At 40.4% G+C, this 23940-nt stretch overlaps 1 protein-coding gene across 7 annotated transcripts in view; it reads left to right on the forward strand.

Moving 5' to 3' along the window:
* The window catches only part of ptp4a3b (protein tyrosine phosphatase 4A3b), a 44333-nt gene extending 20393 nt beyond the window's left edge, over window positions 1-23940 (forward strand). For 2 of the 7 annotated variants that reach the window (XM_066715774.1, XM_066715775.1), the window contains exons 3-7: window positions 12487-13142; window positions 14342-14434; window positions 20405-20535; window positions 22346-22420; window positions 22660-23940. In XM_066715774.1, coding sequence (XP_066571871.1) covers window positions 13038-13142; window positions 14342-14434; window positions 20405-20535; window positions 22346-22420; window positions 22660-22777 — 522 coding nt within the window. In that variant the 5' untranslated portion in view covers window positions 12487-13037 and the 3' untranslated portion in view covers window positions 22778-23940. Of the gene's footprint in view, window positions 1-4951; window positions 5017-8815; window positions 8866-10235; window positions 10401-12486; window positions 13143-14341; window positions 14435-20404; window positions 20536-22345; window positions 22421-22659 lie in introns of those variants that run through there. The other 5 variants (XM_066715776.1, XM_066715778.1, XM_066715779.1 and 2 more) reach the window with 5 other exon arrangements.

The raw sequence follows: 23940 nt of genomic DNA on the forward strand, positions 1-23940 counted from the left end.
ACCTCATTAGTTCACATCATCTGCATGATTTGCGGGGGCTGTTGTTTTCTGGTGGTAGAACACCTATTAAATGTATCCTCCATTTTCCTGGCCATAATGCATTTTAGTACTTTCCAAAACACAACCTATATTAAATTATAATAAATAAAAACACAGAAATGTAGACCCCTGCTAGTCTGCCCTTTTCTGTAGGGTTAGGTAGTGTATTTGTAAATATCTTCCATGTTTCAGTGCATTTCATATGTGGTCTAAATATCACCAGCAATAACAGTGACTGACATAGAGAACTTTTGAACTAATGATTAGTTCAGATCCCCACCCAAAGCAAAGGATTTGGTTCCCCACCTAAATGGCTGTGAAAGTATGTAATCAGAAGATGAAATACCAGAAATCTGTACTTACTGTATTGTGCCTGTAGCCCTAGCGAGAGTGGTTCCCGATTTGCCTTCATGGGACGTTTCCGTTCCGTGTGTTCTGCGTGTGGGGATTTCTCAGAAGTGGGTCTGCTGGAGCCGTGCCAGATCCTGCAGCCTTTTCCTATTGTGTTGTGGAGGGTGGTCCCGTCAGTGGCACTCATTGTCAGAAGGTCAGAGGTTAAAAGATCAAGAACCGAGGTGCAGGGGGATCGGTAGGAGTCGGATCTGGCAGGGATGGTGCAAAACAAAGGGTTTGTTTTATAGAAGTCAATTTATAACTAAACTTTACCCTTAGAGTATAACTTGACACAAAAATGTTTTTTGGGGGGAAGAATTATACTGCTGCTTGTTATTTTGCGTTTTCTTTTTGTTTGCTTGTTTTGTTGCTCTGTGTTGTTTTTAAACCTTGCATGTTTGCAGCTCTCCACTATCATGATGAACTACAAAAGCTGCAAAAATGACTAGTTAGATTTGATCTTTAAATAGTGTTACTCATAGTTTACGGACAGCAGCACAGGTTTTGTTGACATTAAATTGTGGCCTGTTCTTGCCCCTGGGAAGGTTTCAGTAAGTAAGTAAGTAAGTAAGTAAGTAAGTAAGTAACCTTAGACAAAAGGATACTGAGCCGGGCGTCAGAAGTGAGTGGTGAAGGTGCTACAAGGGCAGCTGAGACCCAGCTCTCCTGGTGACGTGATGTCTACAGGTCACCGCAGCACAGAAGTCACCTGGGATGACGTGTTAAGATGTATGTCACTTGGATGTCGCCAGGGATCTCTGTGAACTGTCTGTGCAGTTGTAATACACATGTGGAGCTTTATATTTCATTGTAGAGCGATGCAGTTGATTTGGTCTGCAGCCTAATTTTGTATGTGTCTGGGGCTATGGCTGGATCTGAAAAGCCTCTGAAAACATTTGTATCGGGCTGAGCTTTATCTGTCTATTAATGCAGAATCGCAACACACCTGCTGAGCAGATTCATGAAGTGCAATTCTAGTTGCAGTGGTTTAGTTTTTGCTTCAGTGTTAAAAACAATGGCCTCAATGGTAGAACATTCAAGACCAAGAATAACAGATGGGCGCACTGTATCATTATTTTTTTGGGGGGGGGGGGGGGTGGAGTTTATCTTGTGTTGCTTTTTAAAACCCTAACAGAATTCAACTGTATAAATGAGGCATGTTGTTTAAAGCAGTTACTTACAGTACCATATTTTGGGATCATTAGACTTGAAAACATGGCGAACAATTGATCACTTTTACATGCATCTTTTCATTTGTATTTTTTATTTTTCATAACTCTCCAACTTAATCTGAATTAAAATTTAAGTTATTAATAGTCAAAACATAGCTTGTTTATCATAAGCATTAAGAGATGGCCCCATTTTCATTTCCGGTCTACCTCCATTTGATCTATTTATATTGGTCTGTCTGCTGTAAATCCATTGGTAAATGACAATCACAAATGACTAAGTGTGGTTTATCTCTGCTCCAGAGGGGGTGTGTGGCAGGATGTGTTGTGCATTCTGTTGTGGCCAGGGACTAAACGTTAAGTTGCAGCAGCTGGTGACCTGTAACATATCCACATATGACAGGAAATGTCATAATAGGAAATCTAAATGGGGGGGTGGGGGATACATATGGATGACCACAATTATCTAACCACGTGTTGCCATACATTTGCCATTCACAAGTCCAAGTGCTCATCCAAAAAGTAGGTACTGTGAGCAGTGGGGCTAAAATTTCTAATGTAAACAGTGGCTTATGTATTGATAAACACACACACACATTATATATATATATATATATATATATATATATATATATATATATATATATATATATTCAAGGGAATTGCTTGTTTGTGTTATAATTGCCAGTTTACTCCAGATGGTGTATTATTGCTGCTTTTATTTTATCAACAGCAGGTGTCATAGTGTGTAACCCCTCTGCTCAACTGACATCCTGGTGCAATATTGTACACGGACAATACTTTTGTGTAGAAGCTGAATGCCTTCAATGTATACAACTTTAAAACTAACAAACATAGATGGGTAAAGGACATTATAACCTCATTATAACTGCATGTTGTGTTCATGTCATAGAAACGTTTCAAAGATGCATAGTCTAAAAATATCCATGTTTTTTTGTAACTCTTTAAAGCATGTTACAAAAGGCACAAACAGGTGGTGGCACTGGGTAAAGTCAGTTCCCTGCTGTACTGTACCAGTTTACTTTGGTTAACTTCAGATGTGGCCTCCGAGCTGTTGACATGGAATCTTGCATCATGTGGCAGGGCCCTCTGTAATAGGCTTAATAAACATGTGGAGATATTTACAGAAAATGAATCGGAGATCACCAGTGTTTAAGGTTCAGCTGGTGGTCTGGAACAAAAACGGTTTACAAAAAAAGAAAAAACACTTTCTCAGTTCTGAACATCATGCAACAGTAGTTTCCCTCTGTCACAGGACTGAGCTGAAGTTCAGCACACATAACATTGCTGCTTTTCTCTCTGCTTTAGAAGGTAAAGTCAGTGGAGCTGAAGGCTTTCTCTCGGTTCTGTGTAATTAAGCACCGTGCACTATGAGAATCACGGCTCCAGCTGGATATATTTTCATTTTTGGACTGTCCTGCAGAAAACAACATATTTCCTTTTTATGTTTCTTAATGTGAATGCCCCGGGCAACTGTAAAAAACCTCTTTGGTTTAGATCAGCCATGCCATGAAAGTGGTGGTTGAGAAAATTGTTAAGCTGTGTTAAATCAGAACCAGCCCTGGGGTATTTAAACCCTGCCATGAGATGGTGCTCCTAATGCCTTCAAACAGACTGGATGAATTAGTTTCCTTCGCCATTATTCAGTATGTTTACACCTCCCCCTGTATTGACTTTCTAGTGCTTTTGAAATGTTTGCAAGATTAAAAAATAGGGCTTTTACCTTGAGTTCATAATGCGTATGAGACATGCAAAAACGGATCCAAGCAATTTAAAGACTGCATTCGATACGGTTTATTTGATGGGATCGCCATGTTTTCAAGACATAGGTTATTTAATGAATCTACAAAACACCAAAAGCCACACGGGGCACAGGCAGTTTTGGGACTAGGGTCAATACCCACTTGGTCCAGCAGGTGTCGCTACTAGGCTGGGAGAAATCAGATGGGGACTTGCTACTCAATTGCTTTAATCTTGGTTTGTGATAACGAGGCCGTGTCTGTCAGTGAAATGCTACTGGACTTGATGATCAATGCTCTGAGCCAAGACCGTCACAGCTTTTGTGGATTTGCGGTTGCGCTAAAGAGTTACAAAACAATAACAAATTATCCCCAATTGCCTTCGCAGGCCTTGATGTGTCGAAACGCTGGCTCGCTCCGCTACGTGTTCTTGGATACATTTACTTCTTCTAATCGTGGGAGTAACTGGACGTGGGCCAGGATGTGTGTGTGTCCCTTGCAAACCTACATTGCAGATTCATTTTCAAGTATTCGCTCTTCAAACACCTTTTAAAATCTTAGGACTTTGTATAACACTCAGCCCCCTGCTTCTTAACCCCGTAAGAGGAAATGTGCAGCAGTGTAGTCCTCATAGCCAACGGCATGGCAATGCATAGGGCTTGGATACCTCAGCTGCTGTCAGATTTCAAGAGTTCTTGCAGTGTTAGCACAATCAAAACCGGCTCATTGGTTTCCCGCTCGTCTCTCTGATTAGCGTGACTCCATGGCGCTCTGTCACCCACGAGACCGCACAACACTGTTGTGTAAGCGATCTTTAAGGCCGAGCTCTTTCCCTTAAGATGGAATGTCCCACTGCTGGGTCTGCTTGTTTGTTTTGCAGAATGTGACCTCCCACATGCGTAGCCTTGCCTAATGCCAACGTGAAAGACTCTCATCATTCATTTATATGGCCAAGCGCTTGTCAAAAATGTTTGACCCGTGTTTGGGACTGCAAGCCGCTTGTCTTTTCTTGTTTTTGTTCTTTTTATTTTAATTATTATTGACAACCTTTATATCTATGCTCCATTTTGATTTTGAATATGTTATCATTTAGTAGCAGCTATCACAAGTTATGTAAGTGTTTTAGGAGAGTTTAACTGCGTATTTGATTGGGCGTAACGTGAGACAGGTTGCCCTTCGTCATACATATAAATTAGGTTATATTATAAGCAACTGAAAGGTTGTGATCTTGAAAGGTCATTTGTGATGTTGTTAATTCTTGAAAAATAGTATACACTGTCATTTCTTATTGCAGTACGGTCATCAGTTTATGCTTTCTTCATTTCTAGATGTATTGATTATTGGTTTATTGATAACATTCGCTGTGTCTCTAATAGTGTTTTGATTGAGAGTTTTTGGTTCTGTGTCTTGGCAGAATTTCATCACATGTATCCCACCAAGTTTGTGTGTGCCTGGGTTATCTTAAACTTTCTGCCTCTTAATTTGAGCCATGCTAAATTTATTGGATAGCAGATGGTATGGTTAAATTTAGACAACAGGTGCCAGTGAAGTGCTGCAGCTCGGTATTTATTCTGAAGTTACATGCTTCAGGGTGCAGTGTCAAAACAATACAATATGAGCTGTCCAGACCAGATCTCAGGACCTGACATATGCAGGTATTACTGTCCTTAGAAGAAATACTAAATTAACCTTTCGGTCACTTGAAACGTACATATGACCCTGGGCACGTGGGTTCTAAAATGGTATCGTTTTATAATCTATTTTGAAGTGCTACTCTTTGATCTTACTCTCTGTCTTTGAGAATGGTAAGCCAAGAGACGTTTATTTAGAAAAGACAACCATTGCCTTCCACAGAGATGTTTTAGGAGCTGAATGCAATGCTTAAACAAATGAGATTCCATACATGAATTAATTAATTGTTAATATTGATCTAAACTGTATTGTGCCCTCTTGTTATAACACAGGTTAGTTGATGTATGAGTGTCATTTCTGAGGTTTAGGTTTTTATTTTGTATTTTACTCCGTTTTTGTTTAAAGGTGATGACCTTTGATGCTGACTTCAAATATATTTAATAAATTGAAAGCGACAATGGGTAGTTCTGCAGCGTGGTCTGTGGAGACCTTCTCTTTAAATATCTAGAGGACACATTGCACTGAAGTCTAATTGTAACGTGGAGTGAATACAAAAACTACTGCTCCTGAGAAGCAGGCATGTGGAGATGGAAATATTCACTTCTCTGGTGGTTGGGTCCCCACTGTCATGTCCTATAATGAAGTACATGACAGGCATGCACACGCTTCCTCCGGCACAGCATTTTAATGGGTTTCCTCAACCTTGAGATATCCTGTCTCAAAGGTCTGTTTGCATTGCCTACTTCTAATTCTCATTTTGTTTTATGTTGTTGTTTTTTCTCTTTAATTTAATGACACCTTTATAATAAGTAGTAGCACAGTAGCTTTCGACTACCGTAAGACGAAAGCTGTGACTGTGCCATTTTGGGTTTGCAGGACCGAGGACTTTTTTTTGGCAAGGCATATAAATGCAAACTGTGTGTTTTACTAAGTCTAAGGGGAAAAGAAACATGGATGAGTGGTCCCAGATTAGGGGAGCACAGAGGATACAAGCAATGATAATTCCAGACTCTTGAAGATTGTCATTGGGGTGCAAAGGAACGCAAAGGAGGACTAAAGTTGCCAACGAACTGGAAAGTTGTTGGATATTTTTCATTGTTAGTGTAAAGAGCTGGAAAGAATACATTTGGGGAGAATAGAAGGCTGAATTGTGGGAAGGATTGTCAGTGAATTGTATTTGCCAGGGATAAAGTTAGCATCCCAGTGTCTGCGTGGTACTTGCCACTGTGGATTCTGTGGTTAACCCGGGTTATGTGGAGCCCGTATCCTTGTGATCAGTTGTGCCACCTGTGCCCTTGAGACCACCTTACAGATCATCTTGCAATGAACATTTCAGAGTTGTGGCTGAGCTGTTCATTCTGTGAGAGTGCTTTCGAGAAGCATCGCTGTTTATCGTGTTTCTTACTTCCAAACATTTCTTTTTCTTTTGGTCAGTCATTTCACAGATTATTAATTGGTTATTTTCTTGTCTTCTCCACTTTTTAATAAACTCATAAGTTCCTTCAATCATTTTGTTTAAAACTTTAGATCAACGGTTTCGTTTTTGATTTATTATAGTTATTTGATTAATAAATATAGTATTTTGGAGTCATGTGTTCTTTCAAATTTGTAAGAAACTTACCTTTGAATCATTCTTGACTGCATTGGATTTATAGGTTTAAACATTCACAGGGATTTGCGCAATGAGTATTTTTAAAAACGGGAATGTTACAAAAGGATTTCTAAAGTTTCAAGATTCTAAAGATTCTTAGTTACTAAATGAGTTTAAAGGTCATATTTAATGAAAGGCTTCTCTTTTCTCCTTTTAAATAATGCTTTGCAAACATGCTGTCTGGTTACGTAAAATAGATGTCAAAGGAGACATCCTCTGGCAATAGGAACAAAATCTATGGTCCTCAAATATAAATGAATCGTAATGTTGCTGGAATTCCCAAACATGGCTATTCCTTCAGATGACATGTTTTGGAATTTCTCTGGAGCCAAATGGCAGAGAAGGCAGCTTTACGTCCATTGAAAGGTCTTTGAAAGTACAGGAATTGTGTAAAGGGATTACAGGTTCAAGAAGTGACAGGCCATAAACAGTCCACTGGTTGCATGTGCAAAGACCTCTAATACGGTCGTACTGAGCACTGCTGTCACCCAGGGCACGTTCACAGTATTGTATGTGAAGTGTGTGGAACATTCCAGCTATAGGGCTGCGTAACAGAAGAATCACTTGCCTGTCTCACTGGATTAGGCACCTAGCAACTTGTCAACAGGTTTCTCGTTCTACCTCGACTGTGTTGTTTTTCAGAGCTGTCTCGTGGGCACTTTTGTATCTTCTATATTATAAGCCTCTTTACCAGCTCATGCACAAGGTTTTAATCACAGTTGTGGGCACTAACTTGATATCTAAGTATTCGTTCAGTTAAATCGGAGCTCTGTGTACGAGGGACATTTTTTCAAACATACTGAAGGCTTAGCTATTCTTTTCCACCTGATGTTATCCGAATTTAGGTCTACAATCAAGTGGCAATTTATTTGAAATAGTGGTTTCTTCTGTGCAGCTGAACTCAAAGTATCGAGGCTTATGGTTGTGGACAGTTGTGAAAATAGATTGTTTTTCCAACTTTAATATGATGCACAAAAGCCATTTATTTAAAATCGTAAATGTGAAATTGACATACAGCCACAAAAGGTAAACTTTAACTGGCGTTTGAGAAGTTTGTCATCTTAACACTATGGATGGAAGCTTGGATCAGTTTAAGCAGGCTACTGTAGTGTCTCAGTCCATCACGCTGTCTGGTAAGGAGTTGCATTTCATTTCATATTCTATGGTAATTCATTTTTGTTTTAATCTAGGATGTTTGGAACATTGACTAATGTCTGTAGCAGATTAATTCCCGTTAACATGCGGCACTCAGTAAATTATGTTTTCCACTAAATTAACATTGCTGCACAGAATTGTTATGGATATCTCTTGCATGTCTTTGTGGAGCCATTAAAGGGCTATTGATTTCTGTGCTCTTAGTCCCTTATCATTGAATATTTATGCTGTTCATCAATCAGACACCAGCTTGCTTACTGACCTCTTTCCCCATATTGTCATATATTCTGTTAAAAAAACAGTGCTTGGTCTTACTAACTAAACACCGCGTCATACACTTAAATCATTTGAGCTGGCGTGCCTTAATTCACAGGGATCATCTCTACATTGTCAGTTTGGGATTACTGCATACGTCACTTCCAAAATGTCATTTAATTTGTAGTTTTTAGTGGAATGAAACCACAGTAATAATGATAATCTTACCAAGGGACAAGCCTGCTTCCTAAAATTAGTAATTGAGCAACAAGTAATTAAGTGTGTAACATAGAAGCCCAGTGCCGCTGCTGTTAACAGTTTTGTCCATAGGTAGATTCAAGACTCGGCTCATCCTCTGGCCGAGGGGCAACTAGCTTTCCTCCTGAACTGAGAAATCTCTCTGCTCTAATAAACACTACTGCCAGAATGTCTGAGCAGCAGATGTATTGCAAACTAACTCGCAATCCCCCTTTGTTCAGATGCTGCTGCTAGCTGCCGTTTTCACTACGTATCTAATGCAGAAGGATACCCAACCATGCACAACATCACAGTGATCAGTGGAGACAATTCTCCAGTGCATGCAAATCCAGCTACTGTAGGTTATTTTCAGAGGTGTTTACTGAAACATTTATCAACGCAAACCGAGAGAGATTTTTGAAAGGACATGATTGTGCGGTGGTCAAATTTTAATCTAAATATTGTAGTTATACTACCGTTATTAAGTCTAGATGTTGAATGACGTGTAATTGCTTTTTGCAAAGGTGCAAAGCTGCATTTCGGAGATCTGAACATGGACTGATTCCTACTATAGGTAAAGAAGCTAACTTTTCATTGGTTGTTTCTGGATTATTCAAATATATTTGTAAAGGTTTAGCTGACATCTAAGTTAGCCTACTTATGTGATTTCTAAAATTGACTAGTAAAAAGGAGCTAACTTCTGATCTCCTTTCATTAAGATGTTAAGATTAAAACATTACAAACTTAAAACATACACATTTTCAGTATTGGTAACATGTTGCATAATTGATAACTTTAAAACGGACAACTGTATAATGTTTTAAAATAAGTGATTATAACTTCCGTAGTATACCTTATGTTTAGTATTCTTATATCTGGCTTGGTTGTTGTAACAGTTTAATTAAATGCATTCAAACCATACAGCTGAATGTTACATAGTGCAACAATTACATACAGCCTAAAACTCAAACCAAGAGTTATCTGAAAGGATATGATTGTACTTGGTCGATCGTGCCCTTACAAATTTTTATGTTAGTAACACCGGAAATGTCACCAGTATTGAAATGCTGCTGTTAAATGGTGTTGTAAAAATGTGTCAACAGACTATGTTAAGCACATAGTAATGTTGTATAGATCCTGTATAAGTTGTTATTTGAAATGTACCTTCAACTTGTGGAACTTGAAAGCACAGAATGAGGTTTCTTTTCTTTAGTTTTTTTACTGTCTGTCTTTTGAAGTAGGAATACATTTTTTAAGAAGTTTCTTTCGAATAACACCTCACTGTTCTGTAGTGCCAAGGTGAAATCACTACCTGCAAAAATTAGTTTCTTCCAGTGCACATAATGGGATGAAAAGCTGAAAGTATGGTGAACTAGGTTAAATTCAGTAGCTTTAGTCTTTAACAAATGTTTGGAAAGTAATTAGTCTTGGAAACGGGCAGATTAAAATAGCAGGACTATAATTAATACCATTCCCACTGGTGGAGTTCAAAACATTACTGCAAGCTTTTGCACCAATTCCTGAAATGATTGCTCTTGAGACTGATATCTGTATCACAGAATTTGCAGATATGCACTTAAAAAAAAAAAAAAAAAAAAACTATTTAGAAGGCTAGCAAACCGAATGAATTGGTAATTTATTTCTTACATTTGAGTGCTTTTGAATTCCTTCTTCTGTTGCTCTCTTTCATAGTAACCTGTACTATGAAAAGTGTAAATTGTTTTAAGGATATGTAATGGGTGCACTAGTTGTGTTGTGAAAACCAATAACTCTTTACTGTATTGTTACTCACAGTAATGGAGAAAAAAAAATCTAAGCAGAATGTCACTGCTGCTTGCTTGCAGTTTACCTATTTGATTATTGGACATCCTCTGGGGGTGTGTGTGTGTGAGGGGGGGTGTAAGCTCTCGGCTCTTCTAAGAGCATTAAGTGTGCATTTGTTTGTGACATTAGCAGTTGAGTGCTGTCAGTGTCATATGGCAAGCCAAGGCAGACTCAACTGGTTCAGAGCAGAGACCGTCATTAGTGTCAGCGATAGAGGCTGTTTACTTTGTTATTCCCATCAGAACTGCAGGCTTAATCCTGAGCACAACACAGCATGGCACAAAGGTAAGAGAAGCAAAAGCAAGGACTTGGGTTCGGGAGAGAAAATGCAAACGAACAGATAAACAACAAGTAGCCCTCAATAGATCACTGCAGCAGCAGAATTAAAAATAGTCTATCTCAGCTTGCGGACGGTCCAAGTTTCTGTCTGTTGCATTGGCTTCAGGGATTGGCTAAAGAAAAGCAGTTGTTGTTGATCCTATAGCTGGTTTAATACTGTTCTAATGCTTTAGTGTAGTTTGTTTAATGGGCTTTGTATTAAGTGTTAGGAAACGCGTGAATTTTTTTTGAAATCACTGAGCTTGCAGGGAAAGGACCTGTTTTTGCTCGTGGATCCCTTTCCCTGCTGCGAAAGGGATTCAGGTGAGCTTGCCCAGGCAGTCCGTGACTCCTTTCCATTACAGCTTCTTAGGAAACTGCAAAGCTTCATAAAGTAGGGAAAGTGCATTTTAATCTAAATATTTTAATTACACACCCTGTATTAAGCTTAGATGCAGCAGTGTGGAGTATTTGTTAGGACTGTGGACTCTGGAGTGTAGGGTCGTGGGTTCAATCCCAGGTGGAAGACCTGTACCCTTGATTGCTCCAGTAAAAACACAGCTGTATAAATGGGTAATTGTGTGTAAAAATAATGTCACATATTGTAACAATTGTAAGTCACATTGGATAAGGGTGTCTGCGTAGAAATGTTGAGCGGCGTGTAAATCCAGGTAGCTCCAGAGTGGTAGAATGGAGTGCTACTATAGGCTAGTTTCTGGACTATCCAAACAAATTTGTGAAGGTTTTGCTGACATCTAAGTAGTATGTGATTTATGAAATGGACTAGTAAACAGGAGCTGAGGTCTTATCTAATTTCATTTGAGCTTTTAAGTAAAATCAAAACATTTTAAAACTTTTAAAAATAGGCTACACATTTTCAGTACTGGTATTGTGTTGCTGTTGATAACTTATTTACTTGCATAGAATACATTATGTTTAGTATTCTTATATCTGGCTGGGTTGTTGTATATTTGAATTAAACGCATGCAAAACATACAACTGTAAAATTTTACTTTGTGCAACAATTATACAGCATAAAAGTGAAGAGTGAAGCCAAATCCAGTATGTGTTACAGCAAAGAACATAAAATCCCAGACCTGAGGAAAATAATACAAAGGAGGCTTTTGTTGGTGCCAATTAACTGTACTTTGAATTCAGTGATCTTAGAATGGATTTACTTTTTGGTTTTCTCACTGAACATGCCAAATATCACCCACTACATATAACTCTTGATACTCTAGACAAACTGTGTAGCAGGCTAACTTTAGTTGTTTCTGTTTGAAAATACACTAAGAAAACCATGTCTTAAAACAGCAGCAACTCTGGACTAGAATATTCTGCAGCCTTGTTTTATTACATAATAGATTCTAGGCTAATATTAATTTTCCACTATATTCAATTGCTAACGTCTTCTAAGAGAAAAATGTATATAGTTTTGGATACATTTGTGAAAGCACTACAAGATGTAGTAGAAACAACAATATCACACCAACCTTTTGTGAGTTTCAAAGCATACTTTGTGGACTAACATTTCCTCAGATTGTGTTAAAATGTATGGATCAAACTGAAAACATTGTGATCTTTTCAGTTTTTTCTTGCTTCGCTACAAAAATGCAGTCATTCCATTGTTAAGCGAGACTTGGGTGAATTAAAAGGAGTTACTGTGCATTGTTAATAACCATGCAGGGCTACGGAAGGTGACTGGCTAATGTGGCTCTTTGCCCTCTTGTTTTTCTCATGGACTAACAGCGTTCAAAGGGGAAGTGTCTCACTTTGGTTCCTGCATCTTCACCCTGAATGGACCACCCTGCACAGCCCAGAGGAGAGCGCACATTTCAGTTCCACGCTTTTAAAGAGTAAACAAATGAGATGTGGCTTTAATTTCACAGTATTGGTCGATCAGATCTTCCCTGCTGCTCTCCAGCTCAGCAAATTGGCAGAACAGGCTCTGAATTGTAGAACTATAAAATACAATGTTTGTTTGCTTTCAAGGTGCATTTCATTATAGAAGTGTGAGCGCTGTGTCTTACGCTTTGTGTCGTTGTTCTCGTAGACACCCTGTACTGTGACCGGTGGGAGATTGATGGAGTCCTCGAGGGGGAGTGGTGACTACTGCCACGCACAACATCCCACTGCTTGAGGACGCCCCAGTATGCCCGTCGCTGCAGCCAAGACTTCGCGTTGCTGAGACTTGGATGCAAAGCGAAAAATCTGTTTCCTACCACATTTCACCGGAGACAGAATCGGGTCTTTTTCGGCTGAGAATCCCTAGAAATCCAAATGGGGTAACGTGTAAACGCATGCAAGTGTAAAAGAACTGCAAACGCCCAACCCCTTCCCCCCCCTCTCCCATCCCTCCCCACCCTGTCCCTATCTTAGAGGATAAGAAAAGCTTTGAGGTGGATCCACGGTCTACAAAGTTGCTGAATTATTTTTCCCCCATCAGTTTTTTTAAGAAAGAAACCCCTCTGGATCTCCACATACTGAGCACAGTGCACTTTTTTGGGGGCTCTTTTCTGTGGAAGCTCCCTCCACCTTGAAGTGAAGTGAGTCTCCCGTTCAGTTTTTCTGGTTTCATTCGGCGGCATATACTGTGACTGCATCATGGCCCGAATGAACCGCCCAGCGCCAGTAGAGGTCTGCTACAAGAACATGCGGTTTCTCATCACGCATAATCCCACCAACGCCACACTCAATACCTTCATTGAGGTGAGGATCCTAATAGCGGCCACAACCCCACAGCTCAGAAACACAAGGCAGGAGCGATGGCTTGATCTCATTTAGACACTTCCTCTTTGTCAAAACCCTTCAGGTACAACTGGTAAACAAAGACAGAAATCGCCTGTGGTGCTCAGAGATCTGGCACTGACTCCCTGATTACTGATCTATATCTGTAATTGCACAAAAAAAAAAAAAAAAAAAAAAAAAAGCTTGAACCAGCCACTTCACAGCTCATATGCACGTCCTGTCCTTTCATGAAGTGCCGCTAACACTGTTGTGCTGTTGCAGCATCGTGCAGAAGTACAAAATCTGTTATCTAAAAATGTTATCTAAAAATGGATTTTAGTTTTCCATTGGTTAAATGATTCTTATATGTGCAGTTAGTTCTGGGCTGGTTTTACACACGTCTGTACTGTCTGTCTTTCATTCTTTTCCGTGTCCTGGTACAATCTGCCCCTCTTGCACGACGGTACATTTGAACTAAACTGATACTGTAGTACACAGAATAACTGCATATAATTGAGCAAGGTCTCAAGGTAAATACTGTGCCACATACCTTTCGTTGCTATGGTTACATGCACAGTTTCAGGCAAACCAGGGACAACTGGACAATAGTGAGCTGCTCTAGCTTCTTCAATACATGTAAAAACTGGAATACCTGCATAGTGTGACAGAACACAAGAAAATGATGACCATGCCTTAGCTGTCTGGTTTAAATAGGCCTAATTAATTAATTGGCTTAATTCATTAATCCAATTTAAGCTATGAAAAGGTCGAAACCACAGTGCCCTGGACAACTCTTCAAAGCATATGCTATCTTTCTGTGAGTGCATACAATTACAACATAAACAGCTGAAGTCCTTTAAAGTGGGGATGCTGCTGAAACTGTAAGCTAATGCTCATAAAGTATATAGTTTGTTATTAATTTAGGAACAAAGCCTGCAATGGTATATAAGGCAATCAAACTACAATGAATTAGTAATGGGGTTGTTTTTTGTTCAATATATTCTAATGGTTCTGGTTCAAAATGTTTTCCTCATTTAGTTACTGTAAAATTAGCGGACTATTTTATTTGAATTGAGACAAAATCATTTTATTTCCAAGTGCTAGTACTTCAAAATCCTTTATGGAGAAGTTGGTTTATGTATTTGTTTTCCACAATTTAGTTTTTGTTTGTCTTTGTCTAGGATCTGAAGAAATATGGGGCAACAACAGTGGTGAGAGTGTGCGAGATCACCTATGATAAAGCACCCCTTGAGAAGGATGGCATTACGGTCATGGTGAGTCAAAGAGCACTTTCTCACTCTCTGCCGTTTGACATCGTACAACAACACTGCCACATTTTATAGACTGCAGTACATTTTGAGATTCAGCTACCACTTCCTTTCATGTCAATGTGTTTTGCAAATTTGCTTCGTGAAATGCAAATATCTCGAGTCTAACCTCACGTCCGTAGGGAGCACCAATCGTAGGGATTGGCACTTAATGTGCTTCATTTGCCCATGCCGTTTCCACCCCTCTCATTGTGCATTGAGCCGTAATGCTGATGTTGTGAAAGGAGCAGGGTACATTTTTCCTTCGTCCCACAAACATCTGGTCTAGTACGAGCCTCTGCATGGGGCAGATGTTTGGAATGTCTTGAGGTGAGTTCGTCGTGCTCTTCAGTGTGTGGGAGTGCTGGACCTCTTAATTATGTACGGTAAAACCGCTGTGTTGTTTTCTCTACTGCTGCTTTTTGTTTAATATGCGGTATTTGACTGAACATGGGACAATATATCTTAAATCCTATTAAGTTGATGGATTCTGGCATTACAGGAAAAAACAAAAAAACAACCGTTGTCCTGTATTAAAAATAAGCCGTAAACCCAGCTACGAAACGAGAGGAAAACGCATGATCTCAATGCAAGGCATGCCCTCGGCTGGATCCGATAGGCTTTTCCCTTTGTGTCCCGCTGCCAGCTGTTGTGGCCCACAGCACAGTTTTTGCTAAGGGTTACTGTTCCTCCCTCTTTTCCACCAAACATCTGAGCACTGCTGTTTTCCACACTGCACATGTGTTTCCAATTTCTCCACTCATCATTCCCCTGTTGCCATGGGAGCGAGAGGGGTCCTACTGGAGGCTGTTTCTGCCACTGTGGTCTCGGACTTTTTACTCACATGAATTGCATGGACTCCGGGCAAGAACAAGTGAAAAGAAAGATGAGAGAGAGAGATGCACTTAGGATAGCCTGAAGCTGGTGTTCTAAGAGGCTTTTCTGTCTCGATAGTGACCTATAGAAGTGCTGTGATTTGATTGGCTATTAGAAACTTGAACAGGAAGACAGCTGTGGGGTGTCTGGAATGTAGATTTTGTCATTCACTGCTCAGAAGAATTGGGCCAGATACTGATAAGGGATAGTTATACGATTTATGTTTAGGTTCATTTGGGTTCCCTGTCTGCAAAGCATCATGTGGCAGGCACTATATTAATACAACAAAAAACATTCACCACAATATTTTCAGCTGATTGTTTATAATTGGAAGAACATCACACTGCAGTTGTGAAGAGTCCTATAAATCTCTCGGGATGCTAACTGAAGGTCAAACATTTCTTTTTGGTTTTATAAAGCAGTTGTCTATGGTTAAGGAAATGCCTCTTTGGGAAGCGGCAAGGAAAGATAAATTGCACCACTGGACAGGATACTTCAGTGTCAGCCCTGATGCGGATTAATATGTGTGTGTCTGCTGCTGACGTCATGCCACGCATGCCCTGACAAATTAAATGAACCGCAGACATTTGACAAAACCAGTAGGCTGATGTATGCTTAATAAATCATGACACACTTAACAGAGTAATGTCTCTGATGAAGGCGATTGGTAGGCCAAAATGTTTTTACCAGTAAACAAGTGAGGATTTATTTTTAACCTTGGTGATCTTTTGTGTGTCTGTATGGCTGCATCTTTTTATTTAACTTAGATTTGGATTAGTCTGGAAGCATTTTCTTCTTTGATCATGCAGTGGTTAACTATGTACATAAAGTATGAAATCTATACAGAGAGAACTTTCATTAAAAAAAAAAGAAAAAAAAAGGGGGTAGCATTTGGATGGTTCTTGACAGAGGTTGATGAAAAGGTTTTCCTTTACTGAACAGCACAGTTCCTTTAGAACGTCACCCAATTTTTTTTTTCTCTAATCGTTTCCTAATCTGAAATGATTCTCTAGCAGGTGTTACTCAGCGTGGGGTACTACCATATTAGGTGTTTGTTTCTACCTTTTCAAAAGGAGTGGTAAATGTAGCGTGGTGGAAAATATTTTATGAGCGTGGCCTCTTGTGTGGGAGCTGAGCCATGTATCTAGGAGGTCAGTAGTTTAAGTTCTGGCTGGGCCAAGTTTGCTGTCGTTGGCAGACAACCAGCCTCCTGTGTCACACAGGCCAGAGAGACATACTGGAGCTGGCCAACCCCCGTGGGCCCCAGGAACCTCTATTGAGAAGACCCTGGTGAGGTTAGGAGTGTGTCTAGTCTGAGCACCATCTTACTCCATCAAATAATAACCAATTTACCAAGTCTATAGCGGAGAGATCTGAATTGAATATTCATTTCATATAATCATTTGAAATTAGTCATTTCAAGGGCTTGTCCTCTATGTAGCTTCATTAATAATAACTCCATTAATAATAACTTGTCTGAAACTTAAATGGTTTAATTCCTGGAGCCAGAGTACACATCAGTATCACCCTGTGTTGTCAATATTATTAACCCCCCGCCTCCCAGCCTTAATACCAGGGTAGAAATATAAACAGGGCTTTCTTTGTCTGTGAAAAATAATACAGTTATTAGGACAAGATGTTTCGGCTCATTCCACCTCTTCATATCAGGAGAGATCAGGCAATGTCCCATGTCACTGTAAAACAAACATTACATCTATCAGGAGGTTTTTTGTTGTTGCTGTGGTACAAGAAGCCAAAGCTGTCCTCTGCTGATTCAGAGCCCCCTGTGGGAAATTCCAGTCACAGCATTTCGTTATGGGACTCTCCTTACTGTATCCCTTCATCGATGTTTTGTGTTTTCGTAATCAAAAGTCAGGAATTGTACAGTGAGGGAAAAAAGTATTTGATCCCCTGCTGATTTTGTACGTTTGCCCACTGACAAATAAATGATCAGTCTATAATTTTAATGGTAGGTGTATTTTAACAGTGAGAGACAGAATAACAACAAAAAAATCCAGAAAAACGCATTTAAAAAAAGTTATACATTGATTTGCATGTTAATGAGGGAAATAAGTATTTGACCCCTTCGACTTAGTACTTGGTGGCAAAACCCTTGTTGGCAATCACAGAGGTCAGACGTTTCTTGTAGTTGATCACCACGTTTGCACACATCTCAGGAGGGATTTTGTCCCACTCCTCTTTGCAGATCCTCTCCAAGTCATTAAGGTTTCGAGGCTGACATTTGGCAACTCGAACCTTCAGCTCCCTCCACAGATTTTCTATGGGATTAAGGTCTGGAGACTGGCTAGGCCACACCAGGACCTTAATGTGCTTCTTCTTGAGCCACTCCTTTGTTGTCTTGGCTGTGTGTTTTGGGTCATTGTCATGCTGGAATACCCATCCACGACCCATTTTCAATGCCCTGGCTGAGGGAAGGAGGTTCTCACCCAAGATTTGACGGTACATGGCCCCGTCCATCGTCCCTTTGATGCGGTGCAGTTGTCCTGTCCCCTTAGCAGAAAAACACCCCCAAAGCATAATGTTTCCACCTCCATGTTTGACAGTGGGGATGGTGTTCTTGGGGTCATTCCTCCTCCTCCAAACACGGCGAGTTGAGTTGATGCCAAAGAGCTCGATTTTGGTCTCATCTGACCACAACACTTTCACCCAGTTCTCCTCTGAATCATTCAGATGTTCATTGGCAAACTTCAGACGGGCCTGTACTTGTGCTTTCTTGAGCAGGGGGACCTTGCGGGCGCTGCAGGATTTCAGTCCTTCACGGCGTAGTGTTACCAATTGTTTTCTTGCTGATTGATAGGGGATCAAATACTTATTTCCCTCAATAACATGCAAATCAATTTATAACTTTTTTGAAATGCGTTTTTCTGGATTTTTTTGTTGTTATTCTGTCTCTCACTGTTAAAATACACCTACAATTAAAATTATAGACTGATCATTTCTTTGTCAGTGGGCAAACGTACAAAATCAGCAGGGGATCAAATACTTTTTTCCCTCACTGTATATTCCTCAGTACTTGTAAGAGCAGACTATTGCCATTAGTTTCTCCTGCTATTGTACAGTACTGTACTAATAATGCAGAGTGTTTTCCTGTTCATGCTTGATCTAAACACGGTGACAGCTTTTCAGTGTAATGTTCCATAAAAGCTTCACTAAAATGACACGGATATGCTTGATTCAGCCCGTTTTTAAATCTATACATTTGGGTCCTAGTTAAGATATTTGTTTTGTTGAAGTATAATTTGAGCAAACCTTACAGATGTATGCAAACTGTACAAGCGGCTAAGATCAGGATACCGATGAGAAACGGGTTGCAAGAGGATTACCAGGTATGTCGTACAAAGAAACCAGGAGATATTAGCCAGTTTTAGATCTTTGTCCAGTGTCTTGCAGTATGGTGCATATCTTGCTTTTGCTTTGAGGAATAAAAAGCTTACAGCAGGCACTTTAAAACAGGGTCTGTTAACCCCTTAATGGATTTAAATGCTATTTTTAACCAATTCTATTGGCTGCAGTCAAGAGTAGTTTGCCCTTTTGAGGTTGTCATTAGTACACAGCAGCTTTCCCACAATCGCCCTTTCGTCATTGACATTCTTAGTTTTTTTATTTATTTCTGCTTTTAACTCCCAATTCACGTCAGGGATCGTAAGATTTGTTCTCCAGAGGAAATATGGGGATCTGTACAGTTCCTCTTTCTCGGTGATGACCAGTGTAAGGGTTTATGTGCCAGGTCCACCACACTAGGAGGAAATATTCTGTCTGGAGCTTTGTAATGTTACAAAACAACAGACTAGCAGACAAACAATTAAGCAAGGAAGGTGTTCTGTTTCTCTCATCTGCTCCGGTAAGCTGGCAACCAAGGTCTCAGGGGAATGAGCAGCTTTATCAGTGGCTTTTGGTTGTAATGCAGGATTTTGCTCATTAGTGCAAGAAATGCATCCCACCAGTTACTGAAAATGATCCATATCTAGGGGTGATACTGAATATTCCTTATTCAAAATACGTTGAATTTGCTTGCCTCTCTTTTTTAAATATTCACATGTACATCTGGAGGGCAGTTTTCAAAGGTGTAAAGCTTCTAAGGTTCATTCCTTTAGATAATCCTGTTTTTGGTAATGGATCCTGCAGGGCTGGAATCTGGAGCGGCGCACTGCGGTGAACAAAGAGATGCCGAAAGGCTGAGAAGCTTTTCTAACTTAAAAAAGGAAAAAAATATTCAAGAGCAGATGCATCAGGATGTTGTGTTCATTATGAAAACTACCTATGAGCAATTTCTGGTTCAGTAGGCTGAGATTTAACCTAATTTTGGGGAGCTGGGACTGGTACTGTACTGGTCAATATACTGAAAAATAAAAGTTTTGTTGTATAGATATTTTTCTGTTACTGCAGCTTGTTAGCTCTTAAGTTTTCCTGTTTTTTTTTTTTTAGTTTTTTCGGTGTTTGTGATTACACTGGAAAGCATCCTACAGAGAACAGAAATCCCTCCAAATTATGTAATTGCACTGCCATCTTGAATGTAATTTCAAGCTTGGCAGGGACAGAAAAGTGTTTTATTTGTTTCCTTTTCGGAAATGATGTCAGTCTGATGTAAACCGCATTGTTGTTGTTCCCATGACTCAGAAACCTCTCCTTTGATCAGAAATTCTGGGAGGCGTACGGTGCAATCTAGCATTGCAGAGAGGTGTGCTTAACACTGTCTCGCCCTTAGAAAGTTATCCACCAGCCACATCCAGTAACAGCTGCATGTGATCAAAAGGCCAATGGAAGCTATCCATGGCACTTTCTTGCAAAATAAAGTGCCGTGAGTCATACTCAAGTGGCTAAAGGGCAGTCTTGTATATGCAATGTCAAAATCCGCTCAATATTGGCTTCCAGTTGACAGCATCAAAAGCTGCTGTTGATGTTGGTTATTGGATTGCATGCATGAAGGCCAGTGTGCATTATTCATATTCCTCCAGTGTGATAGTGTGGAGTGCAGCTGTCAGGGGGGTTGGGTGGATCCCGTGGAAGAGACTGTAACCTCCGGGTGTCTCCTCTTCGCAGGACTGGCCTTTTGACGACGGAGCCCCCCCTCCCACCAAGATCGTGGACGACTGGTTGAATTTACTGAAAACCAAGTTCTGCGAGGACCCTGGCTGCTGTGTGGCCGTCCACTGTGTCGCTGGACTGGGACGGTGAGTGTGAAAACGGAGGAAGAGGGAAAATAAAAGCAGTGCCTCCTAACTGTTCCTTTGCCCCCTCACCACACCACCCACCTGGTTCTTTTTTGGCATACAATGTTGATATTGCAACACCCAACGTGACTCTTGGTATTTTGTTGTGGAAAATGCCCCTCATAATACGTCTTTCCTATTTATACTGTAGACATTGAGCCTTGAATCGTTGACAGTGGAATTTGGAGGGTACATTCCTCCAGCACTAATCTTAATGGATTATTGAAAGCATAAGGGGAATCCTGTGAAAACTAGTAAGGCCGAAATCCAGTAAATATATATTCTCTGAAAACTGATCATGGTACAGAGTTGACTTCTTTGCTTTAATCCCCCATCTTCCTCGTCTTGTATTTGATTATTTACAATAGGTCTCTTAAGACATACCCCTTTCCATGGTACTAAGAATTAGAGAAGACAAAACGGTCTGCTTTAACTGTCGTGACCAGGGCCCAGAGCAGTCTTGCTGGGATTTGGCCAGGACGTCCTTTCCGAGTTCAGCATTTTTCCTCTGGTTGGTGAAGCACCAGCTCTGACGCATTTCTGTATTCCTCAAGGACTTGTTCGCAGATTTTGAAAGTGTGCCATTGCTTTTTATTGTATTTTATTTATTTTTATATTAACTCAGGATGGGAAATGCTCGTTCTGGAGTTTATAGCCTAAAATTAAAAAAAATAATAATCTGAAAACAAACAAGAAAAACAAAAACCTCCCTTCAAATAGTGCCCGGTTACTGTAGCCGAAAAAAGCATATTTGAGACCAGTTAGGCTACATGTCAATTTATTTTGACGTTGCCTTTTTAACTCATTTTGTTTATGGTGTTCCGAGTCTTGTTTTGTTTTGTTTGGTTTCTTTTCCTCAAAAAACCAAACAGCTCAAAGTCTGTAACAAAACATCCCTTTTCCCATTCCTTATTAAGGAGCAGGATGTACCCAGAAGGTTTTAAACCAGGCTCTCACCTGACCGGAGCAGCTTTGGTCTGGGTTGGTCTCTTTCTTCCCATTGCTTAAGTAAACAGAATGCTACCAACAAAAAGCAGAGGTGGTCATTGAAGACGGGTTGGTGAGGGCTGACGCATTAAGGATGCCAACTGATGACCTAATAGAATCGTGTATTAGACTGTTCTGATACAAAACTGAAATGATCATCTCCCGCTGTTGCTGTGGTGACTCATTCATTAAGAACACCAAGACATAACGAGGCAGCGGTTCACCGACCTTCAGAGTCAGGATCCCACATGACTCATTTTCTGGGCAGTCTTATTAATTAGAACATTTTCATTTTGAACACCGCGACCTCACGGGAGGGCCACTTACTGTGTTATGCAGAATACTAAAACGGGCTTGGTCTGGTAACAAGCTCTCAGTGAAGAAGACATGCTGATACGTCTTGAACTGCTTTTGCAGCTGTTCTGATGTGCATTGTGCAATTATTCTTTTTGGAATTCCGTGCAACTAAAGTTCTATTTGAGTATAACCAGGAATTACGCTTTGCTGTTGACGGTTCCTAGTCATTTAATTAAACGCTGCCATATCTTGTGTTGTAGGTAGACATTACTGAAACAACTTGCAGCAATATCGCCCCCATAGTACAAATGTACAATTTCTGTACCTGGCCATGTTTATAAAATAATAATAATGAGCACTAGGTGGTGCTGTGTTACTGATACATAGCAGAGCTTTACTACACATCCACACTTACCCTTTTTGTTGGTCTGAATAAAATAGAGAAACGCATGAGGACATCCAGTATAATCATTTCCTTCCATTTCAGGGCTCCCGTGTTGGTGGCGTTGGCCCTGATTGAGAGTGGGATGAAGTATGAGGATGCTATTCAGTTCATCAGACAGTAAGTATCCTCACCGGTGCCGTACTGTGTGTGCAGAACAAACTGAGGTTCAGTCTAGATCAGAGCTGTTCAAACAGAATCTGTTGCTTTTCAAGGATAGTTACCTACAGCTCTGAAATATTGGGCATCACCCACTTCCAATGTGGTAACTACTGAGATGATCTCGGTTAAGTACTGGAAGACAGCTTATCAGGTAATGGCATTTAAAAATAATATTATTATTATTATTACTATTGTAGGAAACGCAGGGGGGCCATCAACAGCAAGCAGCTGACTTACCTGGAGAAATATCGCCCCAAACAAAGACTGCGATTCAAAGACCCCCACAACCACAAGAATAAGTGCTGCATCATGTGACCCTGGACACCTCCCTGACGGATCCAAACGGTTAATGGGAAACTGACTGATCGCAACCAATGCACTTGGACTCTCCACCCCTTTCAGTTTGAAGTGAACAGCTCACCTCCAAGGGCAATAGGCTAAACAGGAGACCCTCTTTTTGACTTATCTTGAGCTCAGGGCTGTTAGAGACGAGCCTCTTGTATTTAGTCTTCGTTTGTACCTGTTAATTCCAAGTGCTGGCTAATCCCTTAGCGTAAGGACGATGACGTTCCCGCAACAAAACACAAAAACAAGCCCCACTGCGTTTCCTAAGCATTAATAGATGTACTTGAGTGCCACAAGCACACTCTCCGATCTCAACAGCACTGTCGACAGGCGCTGCAACTGCCGCCCCTCTTGTGGACTTTCTGAGTTGCACATTTGAAAAGACAATCAATGCCACAGATGCTGCCATAGCCCCTCGTTAAGCAGATTCCTTCTAAGCCTAGCCAGTGTGGACATCCACGGACCATCACGTCTGTGTTTTACCTGCCACCGCCGCCTCGGAACGCGTACACTTTGACCTCTGTGTTAATTTGCCATCATGATGCTTAACAACTGCTTTTGTCCCGTTTGTTTTTCTATGTAATTTTATATACATTTCCTAGTGCATGTCCCTTTTAACTGTAACACCACTCAGATGACTTTTTCACACTCCAGAGAGACGGGAGTGATGAGAGGTGATGGGGCGGGGGGGGGAGCATTTGGAAGACTTGTGTATTTTTAATAGAAGTTATTTTTTACATTGTTTCATACAAAACTACAAAAGACATTACAATACCTCACCCAGAGCTGACGGCCCCAGTGGGGATAGGGGTGGTGTCATGAGACGATGAGAGAAGAGAAAAACGAAACCAAGCCCCGGCTTGCATGAGAGTTGGGGGGGGATCTTTTCAGCTCTGAGTCAGTAACGTGGCTTATGAACCATGCTCTCCTCAGAGTGTTCGCAAACCAGCTGCTCTGAAATCATGTTCAAGACCTTGTTGTCGATGTCTGTATGGAAAACTATGAACTACAGCCAGGTACTGAGTGGAAGATGAGTATCTCTGGGATACAGTAGCCTTTTCTGCCTTGGAAGTAACCCACTTCAGATTGTTCACAGTTAAAGAAATAATTAATAAAATAAATATGAAAATGTG

This window comes from Amia ocellicauda, chromosome 10 (assembly GCF_036373705.1).
Source record: "Amia ocellicauda isolate fAmiCal2 chromosome 10, fAmiCal2.hap1, whole genome shotgun sequence".
Lineage (NCBI taxonomy): Eukaryota > Metazoa > Chordata > Actinopteri > Amiiformes > Amiidae > Amia > Amia ocellicauda.